Source organism: Ctenocephalides felis, unplaced genomic scaffold, assembly GCF_003426905.1.
Source record: "Ctenocephalides felis isolate EL2017-DRISC unplaced genomic scaffold, ASM342690v1 CF-g0.4_SCAFFOLD_03573, whole genome shotgun sequence".
Classification (NCBI taxonomy): domain Eukaryota; kingdom Metazoa; phylum Arthropoda; class Insecta; order Siphonaptera; family Pulicidae; genus Ctenocephalides; species Ctenocephalides felis.
Window position 1 is genome coordinate 16,896,362 of NW_020539727.1, and position 27,879 is coordinate 16,924,240.

General features: G+C 29.1%; 2 protein-coding genes and 1 pseudogene across 3 annotated transcripts; 2 read left to right on the forward strand and 1 right to left on the reverse strand.

Annotated features, from left to right (window-relative positions):
- Positions 1–194: 194 nt before the first annotated feature.
- On the forward strand, positions 195–10,121 carry LOC113389659 (annotated as a pseudogene).
- A 131-nt stretch (positions 10,122–10,252) lies between these two features.
- LOC113389214 lies at positions 10,253–21,033 on the reverse strand. 2 transcript variants are annotated; one of them, XM_026626275.1, is made up of 4 exons: positions 20,764–21,033; positions 15,337–15,447; positions 11,882–15,207; positions 10,253–10,508 (listed from the first exon to the last, which is right to left on the reverse strand). In XM_026626275.1, the coding sequence occupies exons 1-4, from the start codon at positions 20,851–20,853 to the stop codon at positions 10,322–10,324; spliced, it is 3,714 nt and encodes a 1,237-aa protein (XP_026482060.1). In that variant the 5' UTR covers positions 20,854–21,033; the 3' UTR covers positions 10,253–10,321. The 2 variants fall into 2 exon arrangements, with proteins under 2 accessions (XP_026482060.1, XP_026482059.1); XM_026626274.1 differs by having other exon boundaries at positions 11,882–15,447.
- Positions 21,034–22,167: 1,134 nt separating this feature from the next.
- LOC113389660 (galactosylgalactosylxylosylprotein 3-beta-glucuronosyltransferase I) lies at positions 22,168–23,364 on the forward strand. Its single transcript, XM_026626677.1, is given in 4 exon segments — positions 22,168–22,394; positions 22,461–22,620; positions 22,684–22,960; positions 22,963–23,364. Coding segments are annotated over 4 exon segments (924 nt in total). The 3' UTR covers positions 23,223–23,364.
- Positions 23,365–27,879: the final 4,515 nt, after the last annotated feature.

Genomic DNA, 27,879 nt, shown 5'->3' on the forward strand with positions numbered 1-27,879 from the left:
TTTTGACAGTTGTCTCGCCATAGATAAATAAAAATACCATAGACAGACATCCCAAAGACCGTCCCCAACCCAAGACACAAACCCAAAACATCTCATCTCTCACACCAATTATCCTCTATGCTTTTATATTTGACAGTTCTTCCTAGTGTAAATTTTAACAAGGTGGATACAAGTAAAAATAATAAACAAATACAATGGAGGAAAATTCAACCGAGCAAAACGTCAAAATCGAAATTGCTAAAAATCTAATTAAACCCAGGTATTATAAACAATTATACCGAACCGCTGGGAGGACATACCGGAATTTAAAGGTCGGAATAAAATCATGTCATAAATTTTTATTTTATACACAAGTAATAATACACTAAGTAATTTTATGTTGTGTTCTTTAGGCTGGTTAAAAGGGATTCCTGGACAAGGCAGTAGGGCTTACTGTACGTTTTGTCAAAAGAGTTTACATGCTCATCGATTGTCTTTGTTGAAACACACTTGTACGATTAGACACCAGAAGGCTGCTCAATTGAACTTTATGTCGCAGGTAATAATAGATACATGCCATAATATTTAAACTTCAATTATTCATAAAAGCAACCATTAGTAGTATTTTGCATTATAAGAACTATATTTTAATTTGGAGAAACTTAAGTTACACTAACTGTATTACGTCTTTCAGAAATGAATCTATCTATCTATTACCTAACCTTTTAGACATAAATCGCTATCTATAACAATTTTTTCCCTCAGAAACATATGGGCCCCTCTTCAACGATTTCAAATCAAGAGTCTCCTTTAATTCAAGAAGTCACCCTACAAATTCTGAATAACTTAGATGCTATTCATTATTCATTTATTCTATGACATGAATCTATCTATCTATTACCTAACCTATTTGACATAAATCGGTATCTATAACAATTTTTCCCTCAGAAACATATGGGCCCCTCCTCAACGATTTCGAATCAAGAGTCTCCTCTGTTACAAGAAGTCACCCTACAAATTCCGAATAACTTAGATTCTATTTATGCCGATGAAGATGATAATTTGGAGCCTGAGTTTATTGAAAATGAGGAAGAAGAGGATTGCCAGGATGTGCCACATTACGTCCTGAAGGTATAGAGATAAATAATCATATATATATATATATATATATATATATATATATAATATATTAAAGTAATAGTATTATATAGTAAATTCAAATAAAAAGTATTTTAAAATAGGTATTTGGTTTGAACTATCTCAGAATTTCTTTCAAGAACAAAATATATAGACTTTTATATATTAAGTCTTCTAATAATGTAATGTGATAGAAACAATTTATTCAAATGGATTAAAACGATTCTTAGATATTTGCACTAACAATGTGGAAAAATTATTTACAGAATGTTAAAGATAATATATTCATATAGGAAACAAAGAATTTTGTTTGTTGTTGATGCATGAAGATTGTATAAATTATAACAAAAAGTCTTGAGCCTTTTTATTAAAATTGAAAAATGTGATTTTTAATAAAATATTACATTAGTAAGCTTTGAAAATTTTTATTCTTGTGACAAATGAAACTCTATTCATGCTGTCTCTTTTTTGTTTTATAAATGCATTGAGACTTTTAACACTCAATTCTCAATTCTCACAAAACTAATCACGATATTTGATTTAAATTGATTGTTTGGACTTAGTTCTTGTTTATTAATAATGTATCAAAATAAATGCTTGACTCAATCATAAAATAAACAAAATAAATAATAATTTCATAAATTAACTTTTTAGGAGTAAACACTACAAAATATATAGAAAATATAAATAACTAAAATTTATAAAAAAACAATTAATAAAAAAAATCGGATTTAGTATGCCATAAATATAAGTTATGGCATACTAAATCATTACTTTTAAATCTTTATTTTTTTTTTATAAATTCCAGATATTCATCATATTGTTTCTATACATAAATAATGAATAATATAAAAATAAAATTGAGAAAACTTATAATACAGATTATGGCAAAAAACTTGATCACCAGTCATATTTATTAAAAGAAATTATTAAATTTGTAGTAAATTTTATCTAGTTTCATCTCATCTAAACTATAAAGAGTGCTTTCATATAAAATTTGTGAGTTATTTGACAAAAACCAAAAAATGTCCCGAATTTTCTATTTATTGCTAAATAATGAAAAATCAAATTCAAAGTCGTTTTATTCAAAACTTTTTTATAGGAGTGTATATAAGTGTTCATATGGCTTTTTAGTAAATTTTATCTAGTTTCACCCTATCTAACTTAAAAAGGGTGGTTCCATATGAAATTTTTGAGTTATTTGACAAAAACCAAAAAAAAAAATCCCGAATTTTCTATTTATTGCTAGCTAATGAAAAATCGAATTCAAAGTCGTTTTATAAAAATGACAATTTATTAATAATTTCGATAATAAGGTTATTGTTCAAATGATGTATTATTAATATTTAATTTCCAATTGGTTCATAGTTACCGACGACAAAATCGTATGCCAAAACTTATAAAATTAAATATATAAAAAATAAATATTCATCAAAATCGTTCCCTTCTTCATGTAAAATATTACCAATATTCTATTATATGTATTTTAATTTGTTTTTTTTTTTTAATTTAAAATCCATACATTTCGACTTTTGAATTGTTTTTCTATGGCTAAAAGCGTTTCTTTAAATTTTGACTAGTTTCATCTATTATATTGAGTTGAATTGAATTTTATAATTTATCGAATTATCTAATAAAATGCAATCTAATGTTTTATTATTATTGTCTATTTTAGTCTTAATTCTTTTAGTTTAGTGAATAAATTTGAAAGAAAACGTTTGGATTTAAGAACAAATAAAACAAATGTATCACTGCATAGCAAAGGCCGATACAAATAATGATATTAAAATAAAAATGATTATGAAGTAAAATAATAGACAATTTAGACAAGAAATTGTGAATTATATAAATAACAATTGTGAATTATAATATGTAAATAATAAATTTAAAAATGACGGTACGCACGATTAAAATTAGAAACCTCCTTTTTTATTAAAAAATTCTTTAATTTCATTCTTCCTAAAAATTTCTTATTTGTTAATTTAAAAATACTATTTAAAAAAAAAATCATAATGAACGTTTCGGGATTTTACTGACGCAGGAATCGAAAATTAAATTTTAAATAAAATTGTCTTGAAAAAAAAAATACATTAGGATTCACACATACACACGCATATTATATATATATATATATATATATATATATATATATATATATATATACACCTAAGTCTGTTTTTACACGGAGATTGGTTCCAGAAGAATCCGTGTAAAAAAAAACGTGTAAAAAAAGACATTGATCTTATACAAAAATGGGTGATTTGTTCCTAATCTCTAAAACCTATTAAAATCAGTAAAAAACAAGAATTTTTATGAACAAGAATTCATGTTTATTTTATTAAATCAAATATAATAAAAAAAATCAACGTAAAAATTGTTTGTTCGCGCTAAAGGGGAATTCACTTAAATCTTTAAGCTAGTGTTCGCAAACTACCGATACTATCGATGGTTTCAGACTTTTTTCTTTCATAAATACTTTTTTGTGATATGAACATACTTCGCAAAAATTAAATTTAACAAAAAAAATTTAAGTACATAAAATTTCAAATCGTGCTAAATGGAATAAAATCGTGTAAAAAAAATAAAAATATTCAATTTTCAAACCGTGTTATATCAAAACCGTGTACAAAAAGACCGTGTAAAAACAGACTTAGGTGTATATACATATATATATATATATATACACATATATATACATACATATATCATTTATCTCAAAACTGGTTTGGTCCCTAGTAGAAAATTCCAATACAAATACTTCAGTCAGTTTGATGTGATTAGTAGAGTACATGCAGTCACATGTGCAATGACCTTCACCTCTTGTTATTTGTTATCATCAAATGAATAAACTAACCTGAAATATCTCATCTAGAATAAACAGAAACAGAAATATTTCTTATAAAGTTATCATTTCAAAATTGTGATAACACCATCACCATCAATTAAACTCATCATTTTTCATTTGGTTGTTATGGCCAGTGAGAGAATTGCTGTCATACAAAATCATTTAACACCTGGAAATATGGTAAATAATAAGTGAAACAAAATTTAAAAAATTGTGACTCAAATGTGATAGTGTGGGATATATATATATATATATATATATATATATATAAATAATAATTGTGATGTTGAAATATGTGTACCAAGTTTTTGCCCTGAGCTGCCCCTTATATTTATTCTGAAAATTCCTTCTTTATTTAATTTGACAAGAATTAGTATTAGAACATTAATTTTATAAAAATCTACAAATTGTGATTTTTCCTTACATATACTGTTTTGGTTCCTTTAATCTAACAAGCAATATCATGTTTCTTGGCAGATATCATGAAGATGAAATATACTTAGTTCCGAAACGTAGATCAATAAATTAAAAATTAATAATGTAATATATAAAAAACCTAGTTTTTTATTACCACGGTTTCAACATTCTGGACAATATTTACAAATCCAAGACTCAATATACACGTATTAGTTTGGTTTAAAGATCGGGCGTTTCATCAATAAAAATTGTGTGAATGTTTTTTTTTTAAATCTAATTCAAATCCATAAGTTTCGTCTAACATCTTAGCCTTCATTCAGATGACGATGAATTTGGTATTCTTAATGTAATTATAATAAGGATTCTATATACATATTCTACTAAATGAAGGCTAGGATGTTAGTCGAAACGTAAGGATTTAAAATAATTAAAACAAAAACATTAATACATTTTTTTTATTAATGTAACGCCCGATCTTTGAATCAAACTAATGTATTATATCAACATCAAATTCAATATTTTTACATATATATATAAATGTAGGGTGGCCCTTAATATGGATGTTTTCGAATTTCTTTGCTCCCAGGTACTCAAATGCTTCCAAATTAATAAAAAAAAAATCTCTGAAAGTTTTAGCTTTTAATATTAACTCTACATTTTACATTTTTAATTTGAATAAAACAATTAACTTTACATTTTTAATTTGAATAAAACAATGGACGGTGGCTAATACGTCAAATGTCAAACGTTTTTGACAGATGATGTTCAATCACGTTTAATAGGATATTTTACGTGAATATTATTTCGAATTGTAGTAAGTTTTGTTCGTAGTTATATTTATACACAAAAACGTTATCAAACGGATTGCAAGTGTTACTAGAGACTCAAAATATCAACTTTTTTGAAATGTTAATATGAAAATACACTTTTTGGCTCTCAAACACGGTGCTCTGATAGATGTCATTTGTATAATTATATACTCATTGGTATTTATAAAACATTTTCTAGGTTATATTATTTTTTATTTATGTTATTTAAATTCAGAACCTAAATTTGGTATCGATCAAATGGACATTTTGTCGAATATTTTTCCAGTTATAACTTTCCAGAATTTATCCAAAAGTAGATAGTAATATATGAAGGTACGGGGTTAAAAAGGTCCAATACCGATGTATCAAAAACCAGTAAAGTTAAGCATCGTTCAACAACAATATTTGAAAGTAAAGGGAAAAAGATGTATAACCAGCTATAACCTTGATTCTTATGACTTTGCTATCGGAAGATAAACGGAAATCTTTGAAAATCCATAATAAAAATATCTTCTTCCGTTAGTAGATTTTAAGCATTAGTTAAAAGTGTAATTATTTTGTAAAATACGTTTAAAATTAAAATAAGACATTAAACTTGTTTGCCATCTGGCCGTTCCAAGTTACCCCGCCTATAGGGTAAAAACATCTAGATAACAAATTTTTGAAAAACGGCAAAAGAGCACATTTCTACAATGATGAAGTAGCTGGCAGTTTTACTGAACGTGGTCAGATGATTGTTCGTTTGAAATTTGTTATTTGTTGTGATATAATTGTTATGGTTTTCACAATATAGTTTATATTTGCTCAAAGTTAAATTGGACCTTTGTGCCTCGCCCTGCTCTACATATATACTTTTTATTAAATTTACTTTAATTACTTGGATTGGATTATACGATGTTTTCTATAGAAAGTGTATAAAACTTTCAGTTTGATTGTATTGACAAAATATAGACAAACTAAATGGAGTTTATTGTTTTATAATACCTCATTGTGTATAGCATTCAAACAACACATCCTTATACACTTAAAGTATTAATATTTTTTGATTCTCTAGAAATTGTTTAGAATATACTTTACTTAGCAAAACAACGTTTGCCGGGTCAGCTAGTATATATATATATATATATATATATATATATATACATGTGAATGTATATAAAAATCTCCGACCCACGTGCGTTATAACAGTTTACTCCAATATGCCATGTTGCCACTTTCATCGCAGTGTTAATAATTACAAAATCTTACATTTACTTGAGAAATATGTTTATAAAAAAAGATACGTTATTCTATGTAATTATTTCTATGATACTTTTATTATTTGATAATGTGGTCATATTCGAGAAAATGTTTAGCTCCATATGGTGGACTTGGAATAATTTTCAAATATGTTTACTAATGTTTATTCTCGGAATCTTCGTTTGCAGACAGTTCGATCGTGATCTTTATTGGGTATTATTTATTAAAAAAAAATGTGATGTAAAATTACACATATCCGTAAGATGAGAAGTGCTATTTGTGTTTGTTGTCTCTGAAATTACTTGTTCACTGAAATTGTATGACTGAAGACTTTATAAAATTCATAGGTCAAAAGTATCTGTCATATTAATTTCAAAGTTCAAAATTTCAAAGATTTTCCAAAACAAAATCCGATTTGGATTCGGTTTGACACCGAAATTGTAAGAAAAGTGAGTGTATGGTGTGTATGTGACATTTCGTGAAGCCAGAATTTGACCTTTTGTCGATATATTTAGATACATAAGATTACAAGTTTAGTCAAACTTGTTTGAGCTATTTGTGTCTCTGGAACTTATTAACTACCCGTAGGGGCAAGTTATAGTAATCGCAAAATAAATCGAAAATGAAAATTTTAATATACGTAAATATACGTTTCAAAGGTTTCTGAACATTTTGGCATTCCTTAGAAAAAATGGATGTATGTGTGAGTGCGGATACAAATTTCGTCGACGATTTCAGGAACACCGATCAACCGATTTGAATAATCATCCGATTTCTATTGATAAGGAGACGTGCTGATTAGCTTTTGGCGAAGGCAGGTCTAGCCGTTCCGAAGATACGGGACAAAAAGTGCCAAAAACGGTAACTCAGTTTTCAAGAGAACGGAGCGTCCGATTTGAATAATTCAAAAAACATTACACTTGTATTGACAAGATGAAGAACTGTTCAAATTTTTGGGAAGCAGGTCCAGCGGTTATGGACTCTCAATAAAAATATTTTAAAAAAAATGTCATTTGGCGGTCAAAAATGTTTCTTGGACATATGTACATTAAATGATAAGATATTTTATAGAGATTTTAATATTGTGTACACATTGTGTGTGAATTTTTTTGGGTTCCGTACCAAGATTTTTAATTACGGTACGGGAAGTTCAAGAAATTTGCGTCAGGCACTATGCCATGCACCCCACTAGTTAATTTTTCACTGAGCATGGCATATGTCGAAACGTATGGGTGTAAAGATTTCCAAAATCATTAATATTTTCTGAAAGAATATTTGCTGTTTTGATCATAAAAATGTGACTTGTTAATTTCATAGTATTCTTGGAATTTCAAGTCATTCTGAATCGTTTCACACCGAAATTGGAAAAGCAAGAGCTGTTTCTCTGAACTTAGTTAATTTTTCACTGAGAATGACTTAAAATTATATGTCGAAACGTATGGGTTTCCAAAATTATTAGAATTTTCTGAAAGAATATCTGCTTTTTCGACCATAAAAATTTGATTTGTTAATTTCATAGTTCTCTTGGCATTTAAAGTGATTCTGAATCGTTTGACACTGAAATTGGAAAAGTAAGAGCTATTTGTTTCTCTGAACTTAGTTAATTTTTCACTGAGGATGACATAAAATCATATGTCCAAACGTATGGCTCTAAAGATGTTTAAAATTATTAACTCCCCGAAAGAAAAAATTGTTTTACCAAAACAATCTAATTTATTAATTTTTTAAAATTGTAGAAAGTGAACCAAAATTTGACCTTTCGTCGACGTTTTTTCAAAAACGACTGAACCGATTTGAAAAATTTCAATTTTTTGTTGAAGCTGTATAAAGACTCGTATTGATTAGTTTTGTGAGACGATCAGCCGAGTCGTTTTTTCAAAATAAAAAAAAGACTTTTTTCGACTAAATCTTGAACCGATTTTGGAAAACCAAAAAAATATTCAAAGGATATTTATATATATTCAAAATTAAAAAAAAAATCAAAATTTAAAATAGATCAAAATTTTTCGACTAACAATCTTGAACAGATTTTGGAAATTCAAAAAGATATATATATATATATATATATATATATATATATATATATATATATTCAAAGTTTAAAAAAAAAGCACAATGAAAAAGTTAATGGTTTCAACAAATTTTATAGGCCTACAAAAAGTTTCTCACTTATAAAAATTCTTCTTCGTCAAAATGTAAAATTTTGACTCCACAGACACACACATTGTTTTTCTTCAATTACAATGTCAAACGATTCAGAATGACTTCAAACAAGAAATTTAGCAAATCGGATTTTCTTTAATACTACTCTTTTAGGAAGTTAAGTATTCATATTGGTAAATAGTTAAATATTTTATCTTTTTTTCAGCAAGCTGCTGACGCTGCCGCCGCTGCTGCTTCAGCCCAAAAACCCCCAATAAGCACCCATGTACTGGACACAGCTAAAGGAAAAGCTGTAGGCGGGTTACAGGTAACAAAATTAATAAATATCGCGATATTTGACCCCAAAAGACTCCTAAACTACTGAACCGATTTTAAATTTTATTTGCTCTCTCTGTACACTTAGATCCAACTTAGGTTATAGGCAATATTAAAAATCTCAGTTCGTATTGGAAATGATACAATTTTAGAAATTTCAGTTAAATTTGACAGTAAAAAATACAAGTGAAATGTCCGTGGAGTCCCTTTCTTGTTTCATTTTAATCGTCAGTAGAGTCTCTTTTCAATCTTAAAAACAAATTTCTTGAAAACAGCTGAACCGATTTGAAAATTTTTAAAGTTTTTGGAAACTTCCAGATAAAATGATTTGTGATTAAGTTTCATTCAGGGCGTTCATTAATCACGTGAAATTTTTAGGAGAAGGGGGGAGGGTACTTTGACAAAGTATAGTAAGATATCACGTGCATTTATTTTTTACCTGATTTTTTAAAAAAGAAATTAAAAAAATTACAAATTTCCCTGGGATGTTTGGTGGGGGGAGGAGAGGTAATTTTGAATATCACCAAGGGGGAGGAGGGATTTACAAATCCTTGAAAAATCGATCACGTGACCAATGGATAATAATATTTTACCCAGGTGTTAAATTTCCCTGTGATGTTTGGTGGTGGGAGGAGGGCTAATTTTGAATGCCACCAAGGGGGAGGCGGGATCTAAAAATCCTTGAAAAATCGATCACGTGACTAATGGATAATAATATTTAGAAAAAATCCAAACACTAAAAAAATATGAATTTTTTTCAAATTTCCCTCTGGTGGGGGGAGGAGGGGACTTTTGAATATCACCAAGGGAGAGGGGGTGTCTAAAAATCATTGAAAAATCGATCACGTGACCAATAAATACTAATATTTTACCCAGGTGTCTCTCTACAAATTAGTCGACGGAAGATGGACATTCGTCAACGAAGGAATGACAAACCCTGATGGCCGTTGTGCTGATTTAATGGAAAGAAGTAACTTTACAGCAGGCCGCTATAAGTTGCATTTTGATGTCGACAAGTTTTTTGAACTGCGCAAACAAGAGACCTTATACCCATTTATAGAGGTAAATAATAGAATCTCTATTACAGTGTAAAAGTTAATTATACATAAAATATTTTTGTTTTTCAGATTGTTTTCGATTGTCGTGCACCCCAAGAGCACTACCACATCCCACTTCTGCTCAGTCCATTCGGGTACACAACATACCGAGGAACATAAATTTTTATTTGGTAGATATATTTGTATATAAATATTTAAAAAAAAATATCAATGCCTTGCACTACTTTGTTATTAATTTTTATAAATGATATAAATAATAAATATTGATTTAAGTATAAAAATGTGTTTATTATAACTTCATTAAATATAAATAATAGAGTGTATGTAAGGATTAAAATTAAGATAGTTATTATATATTTTTAAAGAGCTTTGTTTGGGGTAAATTTGATAGCTTTTCGCACATTCTCATCAAGTGTATTAAGTGATGATACATACTGTATGTTTCCGAAAGGCGTCGCCGATGTTGGTGTTTTTGTCCAGAGTCTGGAACTTCTTCGGACTGGTGTGACAAAGTAGGTTTTGTCTTCCTGCTCGTTCTTGTTTTTCCTGCAAGAAAAAATAAATTGTAAAATACTATAGAAATATATATTCTTATATATAAAAATGAAGCTCTCGATCAAATGATCCGCTAAAACTCGAAAACGGCTAAACCGATTTGGCCAGTCTTAGTCTTGAAAAATTCGTGCTAATCAGTAGGTAGTCATAAAGGTGAGATATTATTTCAAAATCGCGTAGAAACTTTACATTTTTAATTTGAAAATTTTTGTAGAAGCGTAATTTGAATAAAACAATGGACGGTGGCTAATACGTCAAATGTCAAACGTTTAAGACACATGATGTTCAATTAAGTTTAATAGGATGTTTTACGTGAATAATATTAAATTATGTAGTAAGTAGTTTGGCTTGTGGTTATATTTGTATACAAAAACGTTATTAAACGGATTGCAAGTGTTACTAGAAACTAAAAATAACATCTTTTTTGAAATGTTAATATGAAAATGCATTTTCTGGCATATTTTTCTCAAACACGGTGCTCTCAAAGATCTCATTCATATAATTATATACTCATTGGTATTTATAAAACATTTTCTAGGTTATATTATTTTTTATTTATGTTATTTCAATTCAGAACCTAAATTTGGTATCGATCAAAGGGACATTTTGTCGAATAACATTTTCCCAGTTATAATTTCCCAGAATTTATCGAAGAATAGATAGTAATATGTTAAGGTCCGGTGTTAAAAAGGTCCACGACCGATGTGTCAAAAATCAGTAAAGTTAAGCATTGTTCAACAACAATATTTGAAAGTAGAGGGAAAAAGATGTATAAACAGCGACAACCTTGATTCTTATGACTTTACTATCGGAAATTAAAGGGTAATCTTTGAAAATCCATAGTACTTTTTATTAAAATTACTTTCATTCATCGAATGTTACTTGAAAATTTTCAAAAAGCAGGTCAATAAAGAAATACTTAATTCATTTTTTATCTATCCTCGCAGAAATTTAAAATTTTTGTATAAGCTCAGTAGTATTATTTACAATTATATGCAAAATTTAGAATCCAAAAAAAATCTGAAAAACTTGAAACGTAATCAATAAGTCAAAAGACCAAAAAAGACTTGGATTGGATTATATAATGTTTTCTATAGAAAGTGTATAAAACTTCCAGTTTGATTGTATTGACAAAATATAGACAAGTTAATGGGATTTATTGTTTTTATAATACCTCATTGTATATAGAATTCAAACAACACATCCTTATACACACTTAAAGTATTGATATTTGTGATTCTCTAGAAATTGTTTAGAATATACCTTACTTAGCAAAACAACGTTTGCCGCGTTAGTTAGTATATATATATATATATATATATATATATATATATATATATAATTTTAATGATATTTTTACTAACCTGGATTTACAAACAGCAAACTTGATAACACTCGAAGCAAAATCATTCCCATTCTCGTATTCCCTGGAACTTTTCATCCCATCGACTTGTGCCAAACTCTTCGGATCGATATTCAAAGAGCACATCTTATCAAAAAGCGTGCACAATTTATTCTCAACATTCAACTGTTCAGCACCAGCAACCAGGGCCTTTTGGTAACAATCGATTGCTGATTTGAAGTCACCTTCGTCAGTATCCAGGAGAGCTTTGCATTCCCAGAACACTGATAACTCCTTGACTGCATCGTAACGTCTTTTGATGGTTTGCAACCATTGTTGACACTGGTCTTTGGGGTAGTTGTCGAGGATAAGAGAGTACAGGTCTTCCAGGATGCTTTGGGCAGTACGAAGTTCGGTGTCTTTCTTGATGAGGTCTTCTCCGAAATCGAATGTCTCGTTTAGACCAAGAGGGTTGGTGGTTGTATTTTTAGTGTCCTCGTCGTCGCTTAGGACGATGATGTTTTCCTTGTCACTCGTTGGTTTCGGAGTTTTAGGTAAAATACTTTTTCTGGTGCCAAACAAGTGCAGGTTTTTATACGCACTCACTTCCTTTCCATGCGCTTTCAACCAGTTTATCAGTCTTTTCTGTAAATCTATTGGTTTAGGAGTCTTGCACGCCTTTGGCGTACCTGGTGGAGGCACATCAAGTCTTGTCGAAGACTTGGATCGGTGCTCCACTTTCATGCTTGGCCGATTAACAAATTTACAATTATCACCATCAAGTCTATGGGTAGACTTCGACCGGTGTTTCAATTTTAAACTGGGGCTCTGAATATCAGTTGCTGATAAAGAACGTCGCAGACCAGATTTTTTGGTGGATACATTTTTGCTAATTGCATTTATTGGCAAAGGTTTGGGGCTGCGCCACTGTTTCCTGGACTTATTTCTTACTGACGTGTTGATTGAGCAATTTTGGTCATCAAAATTCATGGATGGTAAATTTAATTTTATTGTTATCTCCATGCCTTGGGGATCGTTGAGAGATAAATTATCATCTTGGATAAAGGAATCTCTTGGGTCTTGTTGAAGATGACACAAATCCGCTGTCTTATTAGCATCTGCCAACAGTTTATTTATTTTTCCAGTTGTCTCGGGTATAAAAGTAGCTCTTGAGTCTCCAATTTTCTGAAGATGACACAAATCTGCTTTCTTACCAGTTACCATTGTTTTATTTTGAGCAGCATCTAGTTTTGAGGCTCCCATTTTCTTATTTTGGTCAGCATTTAGTTTTCCAGTTGTCTCAGGAAAGAAAGCTCTTGGATCTGCATTTTCCTGAAGACTAGACGAATCTGTTCTCCTGTTACCAATAACTGCATTTTTATTTTGAGAAGCATCTACTTTTTTAGTTGCCTCAGGTGCAAAAGAAGTTCTTGTGTCTCCCATTTTCTTATTTTGGTCAGCATTTGGTTTTCCAGTTGTCTCAGGAAAGAAAGCTCTTGGATCCGCATTTTTCTGAAGACTAGACAAATCTGTTCTCCTGTTACCAATAACTGCATTTTTATTTTGAGCAGCATCTATTTTTTCAGGAATAAAAGAATCTCTTGTGTCACCCATTTTCTTATTTTGATCAGCATTTATTTTTCCAGTAAAGAAAGATCTTGGATCTTCACTTTTCTGAAGACTGGACAAGTCTGTTCTCCTGTTACCATTTACCACTTTTTTATTTTGAGTAGCATCTATTTTTCCAGTAAAGAAAGATCTTGGATCCTCATTTTTCTGAAGACTAGACAAATCTGTTCTCCTGTCACCAGTTACAGCATTTTTATTTTGAGCAGTATCTGTTTTTCCAGTAAAGAAAGATCTTGGATCTTCATTTTTCTGAAGACTAGACAAATCTGTTCTCCTGTTACCAGTTACAGCATTTTTATTTTGAGCAGCATCTGTTTTTCCAGTAAAGAAAGATCTTGGATCCTCATTTTTCTGAAGACTAGACAAATCTGTTCTCCTGTTACCATTTACCACATTTTTATTTTGAGCAGCATCTGTTTTTCCAGTAAAAAAATCTCTTGGATCTTCACTTTTCTGAATGCTGGACAAATCTGTTCTCCTGTTACCATTTACAGCAGTTTTATTTTGAGCAGTATCTATTTTTCCAGTAAAGAAAGATCTTGGATCTTCATTTTTCTGAAGACTAGATGAATCTGTTCTCCTGTTACCAAAAACTGCATTTTTATTTTGAGCATCATCTATTTTTTTAGTTGCCTCAGGTGTAAATGAGGCTCTTGGGAATCCAGCACCTTTGAGAATATTATTTAAATCTGCTTTTTTGTCGACAGTTACCAATTTTTTGCTTTGATCAGCATCCAAAATTTCAGTTGTCTCAACTCTGGCACCAAATGTAGACGAACTTTTGGAATCTGCACCTTTCTGGAGATTACCCAAGTCTCCTTTCTTGTTGGCAACTGCAAATTTACTTGGAACATCATTTAATTTTTCAGTTGTCTTAACCTTAACTTCAACTTGACTATCAGAAAGACCTGCACCTTTCTGAAGATTACCCAAGTTTTTTTCCTTGTTTTTATTTTGAACACCATCTAATTTTTCAGTTGTCCCAACTTTGGCACCTCCTTGATTACCAGGTGCACATGAAGTTCTTGGATCTGCACCTTTCTGAAGATTACCCAAGACTCCTTTCTTGTTAGCATTTACCATTTTTTTGCTTGATACAGCATTTATTTTTTCAGTTGTCTCAACCTTAACTTCAACTTGACTATCAGAAGATGACTGTTTTGAATCTGCACCTTTCTGAAGATTACCCAAGTCTCCTTTCTTGTTAGCATTTACCATTTTTTTGCTTGAAACAGCATTTATTTTTTCATTTGTCTCAACCTTAACTTCAACTTGACTATCAGAAGATGACTGTTTTGAATCTGCACCTTTCTGATGATTTTCCAAATCTCCTTTGTTAGTAATTACCAATTTTCTCTTAAGAACAGCATCTAAATTTTCAGTTGTCTCAACTTCTTTATTACCAGTTGTAGATGTTTTTGAATCTACAACCTTCCCATCTGCATTTCTGTGCCCAATTGGCAGATTTTGACCAAATTTTTCACTTGTCCCAACTTGTCCATTTTCTTGATTACTAGTTATGGATGATTTTGAATCTACACCCTTTCCATTTGCATTCTTTTGCACATTTTTATTAACCAAACTATCCAATTTTTGTGTCGCCTTCGTTCTTTCTGATACATGCTTAAATTTATTTAAATCCATCCCCCCTTTTTGAGTATCATTTAACCCAGCTCCAGTATTTCCATTACCTTCTTCGGTTTCATTTATCTCTTCCATCTGAAGAGAAGCAATAGTTTCATTAGCTTTCGAAATGATTTGTGAAACTTCGAGCTTCAACTGTTCGTATTCGGGAAAGTTATAATTTATGATATCAATTCGTTTTTGAGATGTTTTTGTTTGTCGAACCTGAGGTGCTGATGCTGCTCTCACGAATGAAGGTCTTGCTTGAAGTTTTGAAGGTCGACTTATGATGGATGGACCTTGGGAGTTGATTTTTTTCAGTTTCATATCACGAACCTGAAAAGGAATAAATTTGATTTATTAGTTAGGGTAAGTTATAGTAATCACAAAAAAACAAAAACTAGTAGTGTATGGCATCGTGCCTTAAGGCAAATTGATGGAACTTCCCGTACCGTAATGAAATATTCGAGAAATTTTAAACGTTTTCAAATATATTATTACAAATACTGTAGCTTCCATTATTTTTGCTACCTTGTTATATCTGAGCAAATCAAATGTAAATCATAAATCAATTTATCTCCAGAACATTAACAATCGTCATTTCATTTCGAATTCAATTTCAAAAAAAAAAAAGTTGCCTAATTTGCACTGAAAATTGAAAATTGAAAAAATGCTGCCATATAGTCACAGTCTAAACGCATTTGCAAATAATTCTGTGCGACATTTTCACTTATACTGTGCTTAGCTTGGCGGCATTTCCACATTTTTCAATAATTTTCACAAAATTGAAAAAATGCTCCAGTACAAAAACAGTCTAAACGCACTTGGGTGAACATTTGCATCAGAGTGGCGCTTAGACTGTTCTTAGCTTGGGTAATTTTTTGAATTTTCAATCCAAAATTACAAAAATTATTTATGGAAAATAAAAAAAGATGTAATAATTTTTTATCCTCAAAAGCAATTGTTTTGTCAATACAAGTAGAAAGTTTTTTAGATCATTCAAATCGGCCGCGCTTAGTTTACTTAAAAACTGTGATTTTTTGCACATTTAGCTCTACATCTTCGAAATGGCGGGACCTGTCTTAGCCAAAAACTAATCACCACTTCTACCCTTCATTACAAATTAAATGTTTTTTAGATCATTCAAATCGGATGCTCCGTTCTCTCAAAAACTCGATTTATTTTTTCTGCACTCTTTGCTCCGTATCTCCGTAACGGCAGGACCTGCCTTTGCCAAAAACTAATCAGCACATCTCCCTATCAATAGGAATCGAATGTTTTTTGAACCATTCAAATCGGTTGATCCGTGCGCTCACAAACGTGGACGAAAAAATGCGGACACACAAAACACACCCACACACACACATCAATTTTGAGGTATGCCAAAATGTTCAGAAACCTGCAAAACGTCGAGAAATGCAAAAATTTTCATTTTCAATTTTCGGCCTGTTGCATATTTTAACGTTTCAGGGGTTTCTGAACACTTTGGCATACCTTAGAAAAAATGGATGTGTGTGTGACGTGCTATATGTGTAAAAAATTGTAGTTTTTAAGAGAATTAAGCATCAGATTTGAATGATTCAATAATTCATTCGATTCCTATTGATAAGGAGACGTGCTGATCAGTTTTTGGCAAAGGCAGATCTAGCCGTTTCGGAGTTACGAAGCAAAAAGTGCCAAAAATGATAAATTATTTTTTGAGAGAACGGGGCGTCCGATTTATGATTCAAAAAACAATTTATTTGTATTGATAATGAGATTTTTGGTAAGGCAGGTCTAGCAGTTTCGGAGATCCAATAAAAAAAAGTGATAAAAATGCAATTGCCGGACAAAAATGATCATTAGACATATGCACATCAAATTATCACATATTTTATAAAATTGTAGTAACAAATACAAATTTTGTTTAATTTTCTATAGGTTCCGTACCAATGTTTATTCGTAATACAGCGACGCGGCGCCAACGCGCTTCGATATTTCGTTTCTACACAGCTAACATATCGCGCTTTGAAAAAAAAGTTTAAAATTTCCAAAATATTTCTAAAGTATAAAAAAATATTAATTTTCAAAAAGGTCAATTTCTTTTCAAAAATTTTAAAAATCTCAAAGATCGATTTTTATCAAAATTCTAAAAGAAAATTGAAACTTTTTTAGAAATTTTAATTCTTGGTACGGGAAGTTCCAGCAATTTGCCTTAAGGCACGATGCCATACACCACTAGTTTAATTCATATTATACTCAAGGTGTCCCAGAATTCAACATAAAAAATATGAGTAATAGAAGTTACAGTACTTGGAATAATCTCTTTGAAAACATTTAATATCCTTTGAATTATTCTTCATTACGGTACGGGAAGTTCCAGAAATTTGCCTTAAGGCACGATGCCATACACTACTAATTTATTTAATTTATATTATATTCAAGGTGTCCCAGAATTGAATAATAAAAGTTACAGTACCCAGAATAAAATATTTGCAAACATTTAATATCCTTTGAATACTTCATTAAGGTGCGAGAAGTTTCAGCAATTTGCCTTAAGGCAAGATGCCATACACCACTAGTTAATTTAAATTATACTCAAGGTGTCCCAGAATTCAACATCAAAAAATATAAATAATAAAGTTACAGTACTTAGAATAATATATTTGAAAACATTAAATATCTTTTGAATATTTAATTTCTGTACAGGAAGTTCCAGCAATTTGCCTTACACCACTAAATAATTTAATTTATATTATACTCAAGGTGTCCCAGAATTCAACATATGAAAAATAATCCGAATAAAAAGCAATTACAGCATTAATTGTGAAAAGTAAAATGTATTTGTTTGTTTTGAATATTTCATTAAGGTACGGGAAGTTCCAGCAATTTGCCTTAAAACACGATGCCATACACCACTAGTTAATTTATGTTATATTATACTCGATGTGTCCCAGAATTCAACATCAAGCCGAATAAGAAGCAATTACAGCATTAACTGTGAAAAGTAAAATGCATTTGTTTTTTTTTTAGTAAGAAACTAGTCCAACTAGGTTTTGTTAAGACAATGATGTTTGATAACTAGTTTTTTTCAAAATTTTGATATGCAAGTATATTTAATAGATTTTGCTAAACTATAGTAAATTTTATCTAGATTTCATTTCTGTAATAAAATCAGGGTGCCTAAAACTAAATTTTCAAGTTATTTAATAAAAACTACAAAAATGTCCTGAGTTCTAGTCAAACTAAGTATCACTAAGACATTACTGCTTTATAAGTAGTTTTATTCATAATTTCGATATACAAGTGTATATAATACATTTTGCTAAACTGTAGTAAATTTTATCTAGATTTCATTTCTGTAATAAAATCAGGGTGCCTAAAACTAAATTTTCAAGTTATTTAATAAAAACTACAAAAATGTCCTGAGTTCTAGTCAAACTAAGTATCACTAAGACATTACTGCTTTATAAGTAGTTTTATTCATAATTTCGATATACAAGTGTATATAATACATTTTGCTAAACTGTAGTAAATTTGATCTAGATTTTATTTTTGTAACTAAAGCAGGGTGTCTGAAACTAAATTTTCAAGTTATTTAATAAAAACTACAAAAATGTCCTGAGTTCTAGTCAAACTAAGTATCACTAAGACATTACTGCTTTATAAGTAGTTTTATTCATAATTTCGATATACAAGTGTATATAATACATTTTGCTAAACTGTAGTAAATTTGATCTAGATTTTATTTTTGTAACTAAAGCAGGGTGTCTGAAACAAAATCTTCAAGTTATTTAATAAAAACTACAAAAATGTCCCGAGATCTAGTCCAATTAGTATTTTTAAGGCAATGTTGCTTTACAAGTAGTTTCATACAAAATTTTGATATGCAAATGTATTTAATATAATATAAAAGTCGTTTTATTCGAAATTTTTATATCGGACTGTGTGCAACTTTATAAAATTGTTGTAAATTTTATCTAATTTTATTTGTGCTAACTGAAAAAGAGCGCCCCCATATAAAGTTTTTGAAATATTTGGCAAAAACCAAAAAAATGTCCAGAATTTTCTATTTATTCTAAATATCTAAAAAATGAAATATCAAATTGAAAGTCGTTTTATTCAAAACTTTTATATCGGAGTGCATAAAAGTGTTCCCAAGAAAATGTTGTAAATTTTATCTAGTTTCACCCTACCTGACTGAAAAAGAGTGCCCCCATAAACAGTTTTTGAAATATTTGAGAAAAAGTAAAAAAATGTCCCGTATTTTGTTTGTTGAGTATGAAACTAACAAAATGTTCCTATAAATCTTATTGTACCATTTGAAAACCTGATTAATAACGCAAACTTTTACTGGAACTTACCATAATACTTTAGTACATTTTTCATAAAGACAGCTTTACAAAGTCGATTAATATTAAAAAATTTAAACTCACAGTTTAACAAATACCCTTAATTCTAACATACTCAAAGCAATCAGTGTGTCATTATTTTAGCATGTGGTCGTAGAAATGTTATTTACGGTTACAGATCTAAAGTTTAAATTATAAACTTTAGAATTATTAAATTTTTAAATTATAAACTTGTAAAATTATTAACCACAATAACCCAAAAATGGTTACAGTTTGATGAAAGCTCTAGTTTGTACGGAGAAGATCATAATTTCCAAACGTGAGATAAATTTTTCTCCTAAATTTTTTGAGGACAGTTACAGCCAATACTATAATTCCTTTTCGGATTGTCATTGAGTTCTGGGACACCCTGTATTGTTTATTTAATTTATATCATATTCAAGATGTCCCAGAATTCAACATCAAACCGAATAAATGCGAATTACAGCATTAATTGTGAAAAGTGAAATGCATTTGGTATTTTAGTATGAAATGCATTTAGTTCTTTAGTTCACTCCTTTTTGGCTTGACATTGAGTTCTGGGACACCCTGTATTATTTATTTAATTTATATTGTACTCAAGGTGTCCCAGAATTCAACATCAAGCCGAATAAAAAGCAATTACAGCATTGATTGTAAAAAGTAAAATGCATTTGTTTCTTTTAGTATGAAACCGACAAGTGATGTACTTTTATTTACCCAATATTATTACCCCATTTCGGCTTGACATTGAGTTCTGGAACACCCTGAATTATTTATTTAATTTATATTATACTCAAGAAGAATTCAACATCAAGCCGAATAAAAAGCAATTGCAGCATTAATTGTGAAAAGTAAAATGGATTTGTTTTTTTAGTATGAAGCAAACAAGTGATGTACCTTTTTACAATCCACATTAACTGGACAAACTTTCGTTAAAACTTAACAAGGCACTTCAGTACATTTTTTTAAGCAACGACTAACTTTAAACTCATAGATTAACAAACAGACTTAAATCTACCAAACTTCTAGCAATCGTGTCATTGATTTTGACTGTGTTCCTACAAATTGTATTAATGGTTACGGAAATAAAAACATTGAACCACGATAACCTAAAAATTGGTTACAATTTGACCAAAGCTCTCGAATGCCCTTAGAAACTAATAGCTTTCAATATGCATGGAATAACTTTGTTTACAATCGTTACTTGATGTTGAATTCTGGGATACCCTGTATACATATACATATATATATATATATATATATATATATATATATATATATATATATATATTTATATTACCTTCTCTGCTCTCTGTTTAGCCTTCTCCAACCTCTCCAAGCGTCTTTGTTCAATAAAATTTTGCACCTCTTTACTTTTATTCGACGACATTTTTTCCAAATTATATTTGCATCAACTAACTTAAATAAACTAACAGTACGATGATTAAAATAAGTTTATATTAAATACAAACTTTATGTACAATTCCAGATTTCAGATGGATGACGGTTAGATAACCTCTATTGAAACAAATAATGCAAAATGAAGTATTATTTATAGTACACAATAAAGTTTATTACAGACAATGGTGTAGAAGATTATTGAGAATGTTAATACTTTAAAATAGTCGTTCGTGTTAAAATATTTGGTAAAATGCTGTATAAAAACCGTTTTGTGACTGACTTATAAAAATCTCAACAGAAAACTTATGCGTCAACTGTCAAAACCAAAGTGAACATAGATAAGATGAAAGTGAAGTTATATAGATAGCCAATCGTTGAAGACTTGTGGTGCCATCTGCTTGGGGCTTATACAAACTATGGGTGTTTAACGGTTTTTGAATTTAAATTATATAATAGAGTATTTAAATATCTATTAAAACTGTTTTAATGAATATTTGTTTGAAATTTGCATTATAATAGATATTATATTTAGTATATATTTTATTTGAATTCAATTGTTTACTTTACAATTGTATGCATTTTGAAGTATATGTAAGATTTTTTATTTTAAGATTTGAATATTGCATTTTTGTGTTTTTAATATTTTTTAAACTAATAGTGTGAAGATAATATTATAATGAGGCACATAAAACACTACTGTAATAAATAAAAAATACTTTAATTACTGTAATTATTTTAGTATGTTAAGAACAATTCACATCAGTATCATTTTAATTCATGAAATTAAATAAACTTACTCTAAATATTGATTGTAAATATTTATATCTAAATAAGCACTCATATATATTCGAGTATGTAAAATTACTTTAAATATATGTTAAATTGCTTGTTTGATCATTATAATTGATTAAGATTAGTTATTTATTTATGCATATTCTTCGAAAAAATAGTTGTTCAATATAAAAATATTCATTTATCTAAAATACTTTAAATTTATATTTGATATTGTAAGTTTGAACATTATACATTTGAATTTGGCGCGTAAAAATGTCGATCTCAAACTGTCATGTCCACCATTTTGCAACTTGACAGTTGACGTTCCAAACTAAAAAAATCTACACGACGTCAAATTATAGAGTAAATATAAATAAAACCAAACCAAAACTGCCATTCAAGTGTATAATTTATAATGCGTATTATAATAAGTATTATAAATTTGAATTTGGCGCGCAAAAATCTCTCCTCCATCAACTGTCACTTTCACCTGTCATGTTGACGTTTCAAACCAAAAAAAATAATGACGATGGCAAACAATTCTCAATTAGTAATAAGTAAAAAGATTGCTGTAATAATACTCATAGCCAATTGTTTAATTTTATATTTATTATCATCGGGCCATAAAGAACAATGTGTTGTCATAAATCAAATATCGAAAATTAGAAATGATAAATTAGTTAGTGTAAATGATCCTATTATTTATGGGATTACTCCTACTTATGCAAGGGGCGAACAAAAAGCAGAACTAACCAGGTAATAATAGACTAAATAGTCGTAATATCTTATGTTGTTATGTAAATTCAAATAATTTTATTTTAGGTTATCTCAGACTTTGTTGCACGTCCCCAATTTTCATTGGATAGTTATAGAAGACTCTAGTAGCAAAACACCTTTGGTGACAAAATTTTTAGAAGAAAGTGGTTTGTCAGTCACACACCTATTTGCAAAGACTCCACGAACCTATGCCTTAGGAGCTAAGGTTGGATTTTTGATACACCAATAAGTTTTGTACAAATTAAACTTTGTCATTTATTTCTTTTAGGATGATCATTGGTCAAAGCCCAGAGGTGTTGAACAGCGAAATGCAGCCCTAACATGGCTCCGAGACAACCTATCTTCCAAAGACAAAGGTGTCATTTACTTCATGGACGATGACAACAGTTACAGTATCAAAATATTTGAAGAAATGCGGAAGATTAAGACTGTAGGAGTGTGGCCGGTTGGTCTGGTCGGTGGTTTGAAGGTAGAAAGACCTTTAGTGGATCCACAAACTGGTAAAGTCACAGGTTTCAACAGCGCTTGGAGACCTGAACGCCCTTTCCCATTGACATGGCGGGTTTTGCAATCAATTTACAATTGATTCTGAACACACCGGATGCTAAGTTCTCATTTAGAGTGCAAGGGGGTTATCAGGAGAGCGTAATTTTGAAGCATTTGACAACTGTGGCGGATTTGGAGCCTCTGGCTGATAAGTGTACGAAAGTTTATGTATGGCATACTAGAACTGAAAAGCCTAATTTGAAAAGGGAGAATGAATTGTTGAAGAAAGGGATGCAATCGGATGATGGGATAGAAGTTTAGATTATAAATTAATTTATTTTTTTATTTATTTGGAATTGACATGGTATTTATGTGCACCAATCAGTATTTATACCCAGAATATGAGTAAAAGAATAAAAACCTAACCTAACTGACATGAACTTTCCGACATGTGTAAGTAATTATAATAAGAAATCAACATAATAATTTATGAGTACTTCAATATTGTAAGATAATATGTAAAACTACTCATCAACTGTACTTTCTATTAAATAATATTTACAAAATTTATCAGATCAAAACTTAGGATTAATTAAAAATATCTGTGATTATATTTGCAACTAAGACTTTAGATTCATATCACTTGTAAATGTTATGTAATATATCACATACAAAATAGTGTTCCAATAATTTATAAACAATTGATATATATTTAAGTAATTTAAATCAATTTTAATTAATACTATTTAATAAAATGACAACTGTATTGATTTGCAGTGTAAATTTTTTTTATATCAATAAACAAGTTTTAATACTATTGTGTATTAATTTCTTGAGACAACTAGTTGTAAGTAATAATTTTTGTTTAACATTTATTTTGAACTTGTTGCATTCTGCATTATCGTTTTTTTTCTATTTTTTATATTAAGGTAAATTATAATTAAAAAAGTTGTTGACAAAAACCAAAAAAATATCCCGAATTTTCTATTTATATTGTTAAAAAATGCAATATCGAATTCAAAGTCGTTTAATTCAAAACTTTTATATTGGAGTGTATAAAAGTGTTTCACAGGAAATGTTGTAAATTTTATCTAGTTTCACCTTATCTAACTGAAAAGGGGTGGTTGCATATGCTATGGCAACGGCCATAAAATTTTCAGTAAAATATTTTTGCGATTTTCGTCGCCATGATAACCAAAATTTTCAGTAAAATATTTTTGCGATTATATAAACATGTATAAATCAATATATACATTTATATATCCAATTGCCATACAAACTGAGACAGCTAGTATATATAATCATGTATAAATCGACATAAACATTTATATATCCAATTCCCATACAAACTGGGACCGCTAGTATATATATAATCATGTATAAATCAATATATACATTTATATATCCAATTCCCATACAAACTGAGACAGCTAGTGTATATATATATTATGTATAAATCGATATATACATTTATATATCCAATTCCCATACAAACTGAGACAGCTAGTGTATATATAATCATGTATAAATCAATATATACATTTATATATCCAATTCCCATACAAACTGAGACAGCTAGTGTATATATAATCATGTATAAATCAATATATACATTTATATATCCAATTCCCATACAAACTGAGACAGCTAGTATATATAATCATGTATAAATCAATATATACATTTATATATCCAATTCCCATACAAACTGAGACAGCTAGTGTATATATAATCATGTATAAATCAATATATACATTCATATATCCAATTCCCATACAAACTGAGACAGCTAGTGTATATATAATCATGTATAAATCAATATATACATTTATATATCCAATTCCCATACAAACTGAGACAGCTAGTGTATATATAATCATGTATAAATCAATATATACATTTATATATCCAATTCCCATACAAACTGAGACAGCTAGTGTATATATAATCATGTATAAATCAATATATACATTCATATATCCAATTCCCATACAAACTGAGACAGCTAGTGTATATATAATCATGTATAAATCAATATATACATTTATATATCCAATTCCCATACAAACTGAGACAGCTAGTGTATATATAATCATGTATAAATCAATATATACATTTATATATCCAATTCCCATACAAACTGAGACAGCTAGTGTATATATATATTATGTATAAATCAATATATACATTTATATATCCAATTCCCATTCAAACTGAGACAGCTAGTGTATATAATCATGTATAAATCAATATATACATTTATATATCCAATTCCCATACAAACTGGGACCGCTAGTATATATAATCATGTATAAATTAATATATACATTTATATATCCAATTCCCATACGAACTGGGACAGCTAGTATATATATAATCACATATAAATTAATATATAGATTTATATATCCAATTTCCATACAAACTGAGATAGCTAGTATATATATATCATGTATAAATCAATATATACATTTATATATCAAATTCCCATACAAACTGAGGCAGCTAGTGTATATATAATCATGTATAAATCAATATATACATTATATATCCAATTCCCATACAAACTGAGACAGCTAGTGTATATATAATCATGTATAAATCAATATATACATTTATATATCCAATTCCCATACAAACTGAGACAGCTAGTGTATATATAATCATGTATAAATCAATATATACATTTATATATCCAATTCCCATACAAACTGGGACCGCTAGTATATATATAATCATGTATAAATTAATATATACATTTATATATCCAATTCCCATACGAACTGGGACAGCTAGTATATATATAATCACATATAAATTAATATATAGATTTATATATCCAATTTCCATACAAACTGAGATAGCTAGTATATATATAATCATGTATAAATCAATATATACATTTATATATCAAATTCCCATACAAACTGAGGCAGCTAGTGTATATATAATCATGTATAAATCAATATATACATTTATATATCCAATTCCCATACAAACTGAGACAGCTAGTGTATATATAATCATGTATAAATCAATATATACATTTATATATCCAATTCCCATACGAACTGGGCCAGCTAGTATATATATAATCCTGTATAAATTGGAGAACTGTCAAGACGTCGTTGGCGCCATCTAACACAGAACCATATGAACCCGGTAGTCACTACGTAGTTCCTCACGATTTGGGAACAATTTTGCATAGAGGCGCTGCATGCAATCGCCTTAGAAAAGTAGGAATCTTAGTGGATTCCTATTGGATTCCTTTATACGCTATTAGATATATTATTATAGTAACGGTTTTGAAGGAATATCAATATATATATTTATAAATATGTTTTAAATTTTATCTAGTTTCTGCTAAGCTATCTCAAAAATGTGCTCCCATATAATATTTCAGAGTTATTTGACAAAAACTAAAAAAATGTCAACAGTTGCACACTGTCTGATAGAACTCTTTTGACTAAAACCACAAAGTTATATATATACATATATATATATATATATATATATATATATATATTGCTCTATAAATATATCATATATGAATATTACTCACCACAATAATAATACAAAAACAGAAGGAAATTCTTGTTATTTATTTTATAACACTATCACATGAAACACCTCAATTAAAAATTCGACGAATTTAAAATTTAAAATCACTTAAAATATTCAAAAAAAATTAAAATATTATAAACTTGTGTTTATTAAATTCAACTAAAATTAAACAAGATATGATGTTTCTGTCCCAAGCACTAAAATCGAACTGGAATATTTTATCAATTCAGGATTAAAAGTATAAATACAATTACATAACCCAATCGGACAAATCGAATTCTTCCAGTTTTTATTAAATGTATAAATGCATTGAAGGACATTATATTTTATAAAATTTATATATTTATATAAATATAAATATTTGCTAACAAGAATGTAATTTTAACGTAGATTTTCTCTAATGTTTCCATATTTATATTTTATATTTATATTTATATTTATTTTTATGTTTATTTTTATTTTTATGTTTATTTTTATGTTTATATTTATATTTATTTTTATGTTTATATTTATATTTATATTTATATTTATATTTATATTTATATTTATATTTATATTTATATTTATATTTATATTAACTTCCCGTAGGGTAAGTTATTGTAATGGGCCGAAAATCGGAATTGAAAATTTTTACATTTCTCGACGTTTTGAAGGTTCTGAACATTTTGGCATACCTCAGAAAAAATGGATGTGTGTGTGTGTGTGTGTGTGTGTATGTGTGTGTGTGTGTATGTATGTGTGGATACAAATTTCCAGTCACGTTTTAGGGCGCACGGATCAACCGATTTGAATGGTTCAAAAAACATTCGATTCCTATTGATAGGGAAAAGAGCTGATTAGTTTTGGCAAAGGCAGGTCCAGCCGTTTCGGAGATGCGGAGCAAAGAGTGCGGAAATTAGAAATCGAATTTTTGAGAGAACGGAGTATCCGATTTGAATGATCTAAAAAACATTCAATTAGTAATGATTGGGAGAAGTGTTTATAGTTTTTGGCAAAGGCAGGCCCAGCCATTTTAAAGATACGGAGCTAAATATGTAAAAAATGGCAGTTTTTGAGAGAACTAAGCGTCCGATTTGAATGATTCAAAAAACTTTCTGCTTGTCTTAACAAAATAATTGATTTTGGAAAAAAAAATTTTGTTCGATTTTTTTTTTTTTTTTTTAGTTTTTTGTTGAAACAATAATTTTCAACTTTGCAATTCAGTTTATATAATTCTTATAAATATTAGACAATGTTACAATATTTATAATAATCTATTTGAAAACATTCAGTATTCCTCGAACATTTCGTTACGGTACGGGAAGTTCCAGCAATTTGCCTTAAGGCACGATGCCACCCACCCACTAGTTTATTTTTATATTTATTTTATTTTATATTTTATTTTATATTTATATTTATATTTATTTTATATTTA

Excerpts from the sequence above, each read along its gene's own strand:
- LOC113389214 (XM_026626274.1), bottom strand. The coding sequence starts at position 20,853 with ATGTCGTCGAATAAAAGTAAAGAGGTGCAAAATTTTATTGAACAAAGA. Across the intron at positions 15,448-20,763 it reads CTAAACAGAGAGCAGAGAAG|GTTCGTGATATGAAACTGAA; the intron begins GTAATATAAATA and ends ATTCCTTTTCAG. Across the intron at positions 10,509-11,881 it reads TTTGCTGTTTGTAAATCCAG|GAAAAACAAGAACGAGCAGG; the intron begins GTTAGTAAAAAT and ends TTTTTCTTGCAG.